General features: G+C 32.7%; 1 protein-coding gene across 1 annotated transcript; it reads left to right on the forward strand.

Annotated features, from left to right (window-relative positions):
• Window positions 1-4,549: 4,549 nt before the first annotated feature.
• Window positions 4,550-7,341, forward strand: LOC110111940. The gene is made up of 2 exons (XM_020844010.1): window positions 4,550-6,110; window positions 6,698-7,341. The coding sequence occupies exons 1-2, from the start codon at window positions 4,550-4,552 to the stop codon at window positions 7,339-7,341; spliced, it is 2,205 nt and encodes a 734-aa protein (XP_020699669.1).
• The last annotated feature ends 5,261 nt before the right edge of the window (window positions 7,342-12,602 follow it).

The following is a 12,602-nucleotide window of genomic DNA, read 5'->3' on the forward strand; positions in this document are numbered from 1 at the left end:
CAAAATGTTGATATCTTTTCATACTAAATTCTTTGAAAAAATCTCCCCGATATGCTCTCAACCCATACTCTTAAGGGAAGATGTTGATCAAGCTTTACTCGCACACAAACTCTAGCAAATTCCCTCTTCCCCCATTGGAACATGTTTTCATCCATCATTAGAGGTTTTCCTACCATAGAAGCTATCCTTGACACATTAACCTCATCCCAACATTGCAAGGGTAAATGAGGCATTCTAATCCAAATAGGGGAAGTTAGACCCTTCATAGATAGAGTATAAAACTCGGCCGTCCACCTATCCATTCCTACAATATGGCCATTTACAAACCATAGTCCTCCTGTCAGAACACCTTCCATCATCTCAATAGAACCGAAGGAACACAAAAACCATCTTTTACTAAGAGTTGTAAAAAGGAAATTCCCAAATTGAATCCATTGATGTCTCACCTCCCATGCCACCATATGCAATGGAAATTCCTTCCCAAACACCTTGATAACTAGGGAATTCCTCAATCTATTTGAGTTGAAAATCTCTATGTCTTCCCTCAGCTTAACAACTTTGCCATCTTCCAACAACACCAAATCTTCATCTTTAAAATCCAATTTAATATATGGCTTCTTCCTCCACGGATTTCCATCTACCTTCATAACATTTCTAGTTGGCATTACAGCATCAACCTTCTCCACATTAATATTATCTTCTAAACTCGAACTACCATTGATATGAAAATTTTTGTTAAAAGGATTATGAGAATTCGCATTTATCACACTATGTCCAGGGATTGTATTTGACTTCCCAAACCTATTAAAAAAAATCTTCATCTCAGAAGATGAAGTCAAAGGATCGTTTGATTCCAGTTCCGATGTTCTCTTAACAATCCAAGGGGTAACAACTACAACTCATCAGCAATGGCCTTACCATTTATCTTCTTAGGAATCTCCCATTATTCTCCCTGATCACCAGAGAGCCTCTCGAACTCTTGTTCGTCAAATCCATTTTCTTCAGAATGGAAATAGCAACGATATGTTTTTTCTTCGGCCAAAGTTTGAATCTTAATGACTTCTCTAGCATTACCATTTGCCGCAACCGCCGATGATGGTCGACGGCCTTCCAAAACCATCTCCCATGCCAATTCCGTAAAGGATAGAAACAAAATAGGGAAGAAAAAAAATTGAAAATATGAATGCTTACTCTCTAAGACCAAGACCTTCCCTTTCTTTGGAATAATTTGGAGTCAATTTCTCATTACTTCAATTTTTTATTCTAGGAAATATACCCTAAAGTACCTTCAAAATTTTGTGTTATGTAAAAAAACTTATTTTCAAAAATTGAGTGCAATTTAACAATTTATCTAAAATCAAAATGTATTTTCTTAAATTTTTCTAATTTATATAAAATGAAATAATCAGGAAATTGAATTTCAAGCTAAACATTACCATTTAAGAATTCTTTTAGCCCTTTATAACCCTTTTAATCTCTATTAAATAACTTAAATAATATTTCATTAATTTTTTTAAATACTATTTAAATAATCTTTATAATTAAGACAATTTTTACATTCATAATGAAAAACCCAAATACTTTTTGAAACAGAACAAATTATTTAATTAGGAGTGGTCGTTGTATGTGTTTAAGTGTATATGTCAAATTTTGTATGTATATTTCATATGCATTGGATATGTGTGCATTAAGTTACACATTATTTATAATTAAAACACCCTCTTTAATAATAAACTATACAAAATTTTATTAAAATATATTTAATCTAGGTTTTTTTTTTTGTTAAAACCCACCGATGGGCTTAAGCGTTAATTATCCAAAAAAGTGTACATAGTCCTTAAGGGGAATTCTAGCTCACTATTTCTCGAACGAGCTACAAAATCATCAAAAAAGACATAAATATCTATGATCCAAATTTCCCTAGCTATTACTCAACATTACAAACCATGCTAAGAACATAATATATCGACAAAAAGACAAAACCCAAAAATTTGATCCAGATAGTCCCATTCAGCATAATCTTCAGGAGAATAGAAAACAAACCCTACAAAACAAAACATAATACTACAGAGAGAAAGGTAATACCAAATACCAGTAACTAACAATTAACAACTTGGTAATTTAAAACTAGAGGGACATGAAAAACCAAGGCTCTCAAGATTTGAAGAATCAAAATAGACAGCAACGGCAATCTATAATCCCATGACATCCATGAATCAGGTGAAGGAACAAAGCAGGAGAAGTATGTAGACATGGGATCACCGAAAGAGTCCTACATAAACCTAAGCAAAAAACACAATCATGTCAACCAAAGAGAAGATATAAAAGCCATACCATACTTAAAAAAAAATGCCACTCAATCCAGCCAAGAAGAATATTCTCATGCAGGTGTGAGGAAAACAAGCAAGACCAAGACCACATATAAGATTGGCATGCCTTATACGGATCATCCCTTTTATATGATTAGGGGCACCAAGAAAATAAAAAAAACTTATGATTAGATGCAAAATACCCATGACCAGTAAGCCAAGCAGCAATATCCAATCTCGCTGAAGAGAGAGAAGCTCCGTCTTTCTTGCTGGGAAACTGATTTTCAAATTTCCTTTTCGCGGTTGTTTCGGCCATCACCGATGGAGACGGAGGATCGCCGGACTCAGGCTCCTGGAGTCTCAGTCAACCTCCGCCTTCCTCCACCATCATCCAGAAAGATTTCGCGTCAGTTGGACTCGTTTCCTCCTGCTTTTGGAGAAAAGATGCTTGGTAAAGAAGGTTCAATCAGGCTTAACAGAGAAAGGCCTCTCATCATCAAGGAAGGAGCATTAGAAGAGAAAAAGAAGATAATTGAATGTACTGGCAAAGGTAAACAGATTGTTGTCGAAGAAGACAATTCTAAGTTCATGCTGAACCAAGTTGGTAGTTTTAGACAAGAGGTTAGCAGGCAAGCTTCTTGTAATAATGTTGCTGAAGGTAATAAAAAGATTTTACTAGAAGGTAATAATATCTTACAGAATTCTGAAGATCGGGCCATCAAAGAATTCAATTCGAATTCCTTGGATCTAGAAGAGAGAATGATGACTAATATGAGAAATGACTTACTCAAAGTAAGGGAATGTAACTCCGCACAACTTGGGAATTGCTCTGAAAAGAACGGTTAAGGCAATCTCCCTATTACTAAAAATAAGGAGCAAAATGCTTGGAGAAAGAAGGAGAACATCAAAGTTTCTGATATCAATTTCGGGGAGAATTTCGTGAATGAAAAAGGAGCTGTCAAACTGCACGTGGAAAAAGAGATTGAGAATTCGAAGAGGCTGGAGAAATCTATTGTGTTAAAAATATTTGGCAACAACATCCCTTTCAATGTCATCAGCATTGAATTGAGAAGACAATGGTCTAAATACGGAAAATTCCATCTAACCCAACTTGGTCTGGGTTGGGTCCTTTGTGCTTTTGAGAATCAAGAAACTTTGGAAGAAATAATTACAACAGGTCCTTGGTATGTTAATGGAAGCATAGTAGGCATGGACAGGTGGTCTGCGAATTTCTCCCCTAATTCTCTCAATGGGCTTACAGCTCCAATTTGGATCCGCATGCCAAACCTACCACTTTAATGTTGGGATGAAGTGAATGTATGTAGGATTGCTTCTTTGATAGGGAATCCTTATTTGATAGATGGTAACATGTTTCAGTGGTCTAGAAGAGAGTTTGCTAGAGTTTGTGTAAGAATCAAACTCGACGAGAAGCTTCCTTTGGGTGTATGGGTGGAAGGAGAGCTTGGGAATTTCTATCAGAACATAGAATATGAAAGACTGCCAACTTACTGTTTCAACTATGGTAAACTTGGGAACTTATCGAAGGAATGTTTGACAAATTCTACTTCTAATAAGGATAAACAAATCAATGGTAGCCATAACATCAGAGATTTCACTGAGAAAGAAATTCCAATCAGTACTGGGAGAATTCAAACTTCTGGTTGAAATAACAGAGAAGCTGGAGATGGATGGATCAAAGTTGATTATAGAACAAAGAAGCAGCAAAGGAAAGGAATAGGCAGCAAGGAGGAATCAATAGATATTCTCAAGATAGCAAGTAAAACAGTGGAATCGGATGGAGCAGCACTTCTCAATAACTATGTCTCAGATAAAATTGATTCAGTAATTACAAACGATCCTCCATTCATAAATCTTGAGGAAGAAGAGGGCTCAAAAAATAATAATGTTGTTGAAAAGATCTATATTGATGAGGAGAAGGTTTCAGGAGAGAAATCTGAAGGGGTTAAAGCAATATCAAAAAACAAATTTGATATTCTGGGAAGATTAGCAGAAGAAGGTGAATCATGTGAGGAAGAACAACAAACAAATGAACAGGGGATCAATAATATGCAATTTGCCGAATTATCAAGCAAAGTTTGTGATGACACTTCATCCTCAGTGAAGAAAAAAGGTACTAAGCAACTCAAGAATCTGGGATCTATCAGCCTTAAGACGAGGAACAGGAAAATTGATAACAATGTTAAGGAGAAAGGGGGAGTTCCTTCCCCTCTCATCCAAAGATGAATTCCATACTATTTTGGAATTGTAGAGGAGCTAAAAAAGTGAAAGCTTCTCTCTACCTCAAGGAGGTAGTAAAAAATCAAATTGTTTTGTTTGTTGGGCTTTTGGAGACTAAATTAGTATCCATTGATACTAAGAATGTGGAATCTTTAATTGGCATAGGATGGAATTTCAACTATAAACCGTCTAATGGGCTATCAGGAGGCATCCTTGTTTTGTGGAGAAGCAACCAAGTCAACTTCAAGTTAATTGAGTCTTCATCTCAATACATCATTGGGGACTTGGATATCCTTAATAAAGGGACATGGAGAGTTGCTACTATTTATGGCAGCACTAATGTGATCAGGAGAAGAGGTTTATGGAATGGATTGAATAAACATATCACTAAAGGTTTACCCTTGGTGATAGGTGGAGACTATAATTGTATTGTGGCTAAAGAAGATAAGATTGGAGGTAGGAAATTCTCTTTTTCATTGGGGCCAAGAGAGATGAATTATTTCATTACTTCCAATGACATCCATGAGCTCAAGTTTACTGGTCCTAAGATGACTTGGAGTAACAACAAGAAAGGTTTAGAAAGGATAATGGAAAGATTGGATCGAGTATTAGTTAATGCTAAAGTAGTTAACAGCATTCAAAAGTTGTTTGTGAAACACCTTCCAAGAATTGCATCTGATCACTGTCCAATAGTCCTGGAATTATCTGAATTTCCTTCTAATAATAGAAACTTCATCAAATTTGAAGAGGTATGGGCTTCTTACCCTGCATCTTTTGGCATAGTTAGAAAGGCATGGATGAGGAGAGACTCGGGGAACCCATCAGAAATTCTAAATTACAAATTCAAAAGAGCTCTTAAATCCTTATTCTTTTGGAATAAGGCTAAGCACAAAGATCTGAACCAGATGAAGGATTTGCTCAAGACAGAAATTCTCAATCTTCAAACCAAAGAGGCCGAATATGGAATGCTTTCAGAGGAAGAAGGTTTCCTTCTTAAATCAAAGATTAATGAGCTTAATTCTACTCTAGCACGGCTAAATTATTGGTGGAAACAACGATCCAAAATCAAATTGATTGGTGAAGGAGATCAAAATACAAAGTTCTTTCATTCTATGGCGAGTGCAAGGAGGAACAATAATCAAATTCTAAACTTAAAGGATGAGAATGGAATTATGGTGGATAATCAGAACAAAATTGAAGACATATTGGTTCAGTTTTTTAAAGAAAAATGCTATAAAAAGAAGTGCAATCTGGAAGGATGGCCGGACAACAAATCTGTGCTGAACGATGAAGATAAGGAGCAATTAAGTAAAGAATTTTGTTTTGAAGAAGTTGAAACAGCAGTCAAAGAATCATCAGGAGGTACATCTCCAGGAATTGATGGTATCTCCTACTCCTTTCTTAAAAATTATTGGGGTATTATCAAGAATGAAGTCTGGGAAGCTTTGAAGAACTTTTTTGAAAATGCTGTTATGGACAAGGATTGGAAAAAGACTTTGATTGTTTTGATTCCCAAAACTAACAATCCTATCTCTGCTAATAATTATAGGCCAATAAGTCTTTGTAAGACTGTGTATAAAATTGCCTCTAAAGTCATTCTCAATAGAATGAAATTCATTATCCCGAAACTCATTTCAGTTGAACAAGCTGCTTTCGTTAGAGGGAGGTCTATTCAAGATCATATTCTTATAGCACACGAAATCATTCACAAATTCAAATTTTCAAAAGACACTAAAGGTCTTGTTTCTATCAAATTAGATATGGAACAAGCATATGATTCAATGGGTTGGCCTACTCTTCAAAAAATTCTCTCTTACTTTGGATTTCCGGTATTCTTTTCTGATCTTATTCTAGAATGTGTGCTAAACCCGGAATTCTCTATTTTAATTAATGGTAAACCTTCTATCTGGATCAAAGCTAATTGTGGATTTAGACAAGGGTGTCCCTTGTCTCCTTACCTATTCATTTTATGTTCCCAATTCTTTCAAATGCTATTAAACGAAATGATGATTTTGGAGTTCGAATTAGCAATAACAGCCCAAGGATTTCTCACCTTTTATTTGCTGATGACATTATTTTTTTCTCTGAAGCCAAACTTAAAAATATGAGAACTATTAAAGGCATTATGAATGATTACTGTGGGTGGACAGGCCGAAAAGTAAACATTAGCAAATCAGGAATGCTATTTGGCAAAGCAATTTCTAGATCAAAGAGAAGGAAAATTAAAAATATCTTGAAGTTCAAAGAAATGAAGGAATTCAATTATTTGGGAATAAAACTGGCTTTAAAAAGGATGTCTAAATCAGATTTTCAATTCATACTGGAGAAGACATTGAAGATGTTTAATAACTGGGGTACTAGATTCATCTCTTTGGCGGGAAGAATTACACTGGTAAAACATGTAATTCTATCTATTCCTACATATCATACCACTGTTTCATTAGTTCCTAAAGCTATTCTTCAAGAAGTGGAGAAAATGTGTCGGAATTTCATCTGGGATAAATCAAATGTAAACCACGGGTTGCATTATGTTGGCTGGAAGAAGCTTTGTGAGCCAATAGAGATGGGAGGAAGAGGCATTCATTCTTGTTTGAATAAAATGGGTCCTCTTAGAGCTAAACTTACTTGGAAATACTTGAAGGAGAAAGATTCATTGTTACACAAATTTCTATTTCTCAAGTATGGTTCTTGTTGGGATAATGTAAACATATTCAAGTCAAATTCTACAGCCTGGAAAATAATCAAAAACGGTGGTATTTCATTGAGGAGCATTGTTAGATGGACGCATTTCTAATGGTCAATCTATAGATGTATTTAAAGACATCTGGATTTGGGACAAGACCTTAAACAAGTGGCCTACTTTTGTTAACATTCAAGATGAGATGGCTGTTGATCTCAAAGTTGAAAATTTTATTTCAAAAAATCAATGGAGGATGGATGAATTGCTGAAATACTTTGGCAAGGAACTGATGGAAATTAATTGCAGGATTAAAATTGAACCTGAAATGATTGAAGATCAAATGGATTTCATTTATATGGATTCTGGGAAAACCATTACTTCTATGGCTTCGGATAGTATTGCAGGTTTCTCTAATGATTTGGCTGGAGAAAGCAACATCTGGAAATGGATGAAGAAATTGAAACTTAATGCTAGAATTGACAATTTCTGGTGGAGAATTTTGAATAAAGCATTACCTACTAATGATTTCTTATGCCATAGAAAAATTAGTAGGATTTCTAAATGTCCTAGAGATTGTAATGAAGAAGAGAATATTGACCATCTCGTTTGTAAATGTAGAAAAATGACGGATGTTATTTGTCAGCTAAACAGATGGGGATTTCTCATTCCTCCTTTTGATAACAAAGAGGAATTATATTCTTGGCTCTTGGATAAAAATGTCTTTCTTCCGACTCTACTATGTAATGCAGTTTATCTAATTTGGAAAGACAGGAATGACATTGTTCATGGTAAGAAAGAAAGAAGCTCTCTTCATATAGCAGCTGAAGCTATTAGTAATACAGGAATTCTAAATTCCAAGAACTATGAAGTAAAGGAAAGGTTGGATACCAATCAGCAAAAGCTGTCTCAAAACTGTTGGTATGCTCCTCCCAACTGGGTCAAGGTTAATGTCGATGCTACTTTATTCAACTCATATAAAGGAGGTATTGGAGGAGTGGCTAGAGACCATAAAGGGAGACTCATAACAACATATGGATTTTCTCAAAATCATTGGGATATCACTTTTCTCGAGTTTCAAGCTATTACTTCAGTAAAAGAAATGATTAAGGATCGAGTGGATGGATTTCAAGGCATTATTATAGAAAGTGATAACTTCAATGTTATCAAGATGATTCAAAAATCCATCAGAAAAGGAGATCGAGGCATGGATAATCTTTATTTTGAAGATAAATTTCATTGTGTTATTTTTAATCATGTTAGTAGAGATTGTAATAAGTTAGCTGACTTATGTGCTAACTTTGGTACTTTTTCTTCTTTCTTTTGGGATGATCTAGAATTTGACAAGGTTCCTTCTTCTTTTATCAGTCTTTTAAAGAAGGAATCTCATGATTGTAATAATTTGGTTCTTTTCTCCTTTTTTATAATATTGCTTTATGTTGTTTCAAAAAAAAAAAAAAGTAAGCCAAGCAGCATGAACATTGGCCCTCCTGTTAATACAAGAAATTTTATAAACCACATTCTTGAGAGTGCCATTAAATTGCTGAGTGACAAAAAAGTTATTTAAATTCACACTCTTATTCATCTTGATAATATCACCACCACCTCATTGTCAACTTCAATCCAAACACATTGAAAATTTAAAGTCTGAAATTCTAAAAGACCTCTATAAATACCATATAAACCCACAACATTCACATCAGAAAATCGATACGAGCAAGTAAAACCAACACTTAACCTACCATCACGGTCCCTTACCAGGCTACCAATCCCACAAAGATTTCAATGAGGATAAAATGAACATTGAGTTTAACTTCCCCAGACCCAGGTTTTTGCCAAAAAACCAAGTTGGTAGGGGAGCTCATCAATGAATCATCAAATCTTAAATTAAAAAACTGACACCAAAGTTTTCAATTATAAAAATGCTTAGGAAGCAGGGCCCGAGCAAAGCATAACTGTTGGATTTTGAAAATGAAATATTTTATAATTCTAATATCATACATCTTAATGCCAACATGCTTGCTATTATTTCTTTCTTCCCAAAGCAACCAAAAAATGATTAAAGGAATGATTATCATCCAATGATCAAATCTATTAGTTTGATACATAACATATAGAAAAGGAAAAACAGTAGTAGCCTGAAGGTCAATATGAATATTTAAACCATTTTGAACCAAATTCCAAACCTTTGCAGCAATCGAGCCATGCATAAAAACATGATTGATGGTTTCAAGACTATAACAACATTGACATTTTTAAACAAAGTTTATTTAAGCTTGATAATAAAGCAAATAAATAATATATCTCAAAATATTGTTAGAGTTTTCCTAATTTATTTGATATTTTGTATAAGTTTAACCCTATATGTTCTAATCAAAAAAATTAATTAATTCTATAAAATACCCTTAATATTTGAGAGTACATTATGACTTAATTTAACATATTTAATGAATTAATCAACTAAATTTGACATGAAATTAGTTAACTTACTATTTTATTAATAAACCTCTTAATTTTTTTAAATATTTACTTTACTAAATAAGTTCAGATTTGAATTTTGTCATTGACTTTAGCATACCATTAGAGTTTGACTTCTTAAAACTTTAAATTTCAAATTTTTAAACATAAACTTTGATTTTAAATATCTCAATATATTAAAATATTTTGAATTTTGATATTTTATAATTTAAGAAATATTTAATGGCTTATAAATTTATTTTTTTAAAATTTAAAGAATCCAAAATAAAATTTTCATTTAATTCACTTATTATAAAAAAAATCTTACTTAAAATAATATTCATCCACCTATGTATACTATGGTCAAACCAACTTGACCCTTGATTAATTTTCATGCACTAGCCATTTAGAATATATTAATTATTTGTGATATGCATTTTGAACCTTGCTCTTAAATTTAGATAATAGTCTAGGCTCATTTGATCATTGCACTAAACTTTAATCTATTAATCTAACTAATTTAATTTATACTTTGTGACCTATAATTAGGTTTGATATCATGGGCAAATTCTTACACTTCACTTTCTAAATAATATTGTTGGCAAAGCTTGTTAGTGGTTAACTACTTGGGAATTACTCTAGTAATTAAAATAACCTACATAATATTTTAGGGTTGCCTACCTTATCTTTTTCAAGGTCCAAGTGACATTACTTGTGATTCCTATGAATTGACAAGTTTCAGATGTACTTTTTCGATTAATCCTACATCCTACAAAATTTGAATCAGAATATCTAATTATTTTAAAAGAAGATCTATACTTAGGATATCAAATCCCTAAGTTTTGAGTTCCCAAAAGATATCTCAATATTCTTTTAACTACTGTCAAATATAATTCCTTTGGATCAGATTAAAATATAGTATACAAAATATACTAAACATGATATCTAGTCTGCTAGCAGTCAAGTAAAGAAATGATCCAATTATTCCTCTAGATTTCTTTTGATCAACATCTTTTCCCTTAGAGTCCTTATCTAATTGCACTAAGGAACTCATTGGTGTAGTCCCTAGTTTAGCATTATCCATTTTATATTTCTTGAGGATGTCCTAATTAATGTACTTTTACTGACTAAGAAAATTCCTTCCTCATTTTAATTTATGTTAAACTAAGAAAATAACTTAAGTCTTCCATCAAACTCATTTCAAATTCACTAATCATTATTTTTTAAAAATCATCACAAAGATTTTTATCCATTGATCCAAATAAGATGTCATCAATATATATTGAACAATGAGTATATCATCTCCTATCTTTTTCAAAAAGAGAGTGGTGTCCACACTTCCTTTAACAAATGATCTCTCTAATAGGAAAGTGCTTAACCTCTCATACAAAGCCTTAGGTGCTTGTTTCAATCCAAATAATACCTTCTTCAATTTAAACACATGATTAGAAAATTTAAAATTTTTCAAAATCCAGAGGTTGCTCAACATAAACATTCTCTTATATCACCTCATTCATAAAGATACTCTTATCCATTTGATATTATTTAAAACCTTTAAAATAGGTAAAGACTAACAAAACCCTTATCGCTTTAAGTCTGGTTATAGAAGAAAAAATTTCTTCAAAATCAATCTCTTCTATTTGATTATACCCTTTAGCACCAATCTTATCTTATTTCTAATTACTACTCCTGAATAATTTAATTTATTTTTGAACACCCACTTAGTTCTAATAACACTTTGATCATTAGACCTTTCAATTAATTCCCAATATCAATTCTAACAAATTAGTTTAATTCTTCTTGCATGGCCAAAAACTAAAATTCATCCAAAATTATTTGATTTATATTAGTGGGTTCAACCATCGATATAAAGGTAGAATGGTTCACTTCTTTGCTTAGTCCATGCCAAGTTCTAACACCCTTACTAGGTTCATCTAAAATTAATTCTTTAGGTGATTCTTTGAAAATTTCCATTCTCTAAGAATAGGATTTTTTGATCCAATATTCTCTTCCAAAATTAACTTCTCAATTCTTTGGGATATATTTTTAATATATGATCTTCTTCCAACTTTGGCTCTTCTGAAATGCCAAATTCATTAAACACAACATGTGTGGTTTCCTCAAATACCATAGTTTTTTTATTAAAAACCCTATAGGATTTGCCAACACTTGAATATCCTAGAAAAATTCCTTCATTAAATTTTGGATCAAATTTTTTTAAAGGAGTTTTGTCATTATTTTGAATGAATACCTTACATCCAAAAACATGTAAATATGATAGATTTAATGTTCTAACCTTAAGAAGTTCATAGGGTGTCATTTTTAACTTTGATTTTATATTCACCCTACTTAGAACATAATAAGTTGTACTAACCGCTTTAGCCAAAAAATATTTTGGAAGTGAGTATTCTGCCAACATGGTTCTAATGGCTTCTATTTGTGTTTTGTTCTTCCTTTCTACTACCCCATTCTACTGAGGGGATCAAGATGCTAAAAAATTGTGATTAATTTCATATTTTTTACAAAAATCTTTAAATTTTTTATTTTCAAATTCTTCTCCATAATCATTTTGAATTGATAAAATATCACACCCTTATTTACTCTAAATTCAAGTAAAAAAGTTTCTAAATTCATCAAATAATTCACTCTTATGAAATAAAAACTTAACCCAAGTAAATCTTTAAAAGTCATCAACTATAACAAATCTAAGTACTTTAACTCCTAGACTTACAGTGCTAACTAGTCCAAAAAGATCTATATGAATGACTTCCAATGATTTACTAGTTATAAGATCCTTAATGGAATGAAAGGAGGACTTCACCTATTTTTTTAATTGACATGCAGCAGACAGGTGATCCTTAATAAAATCTAGTTTAGGTATTCCTCTAACCAATTCCGTTTGGGTAATTTTCCTAAGATTA

This window comes from Dendrobium catenatum, unplaced genomic scaffold (genome assembly GCF_001605985.2).
Source record: "Dendrobium catenatum unplaced genomic scaffold, ASM160598v2 fragScaff_scaffold_384, whole genome shotgun sequence".
Lineage (NCBI taxonomy): Eukaryota > Viridiplantae > Streptophyta > Magnoliopsida > Asparagales > Orchidaceae > Dendrobium > Dendrobium catenatum.

Coding starts and splice junctions, on each gene's coding strand:
- LOC110111940 (XM_020844010.1), top strand. CDS start 4,550: ATGAATTCCATACTATTTTGGAATTGTAGAGGAGCTAAAAAAGTGAAA. Junction 6,111..6,697: donor TTATAGGCCAATAAGTCTTT/GTAAGACTGTGT, acceptor GTGGGTGGACAG/GCCGAAAAGTAAACATTAGC.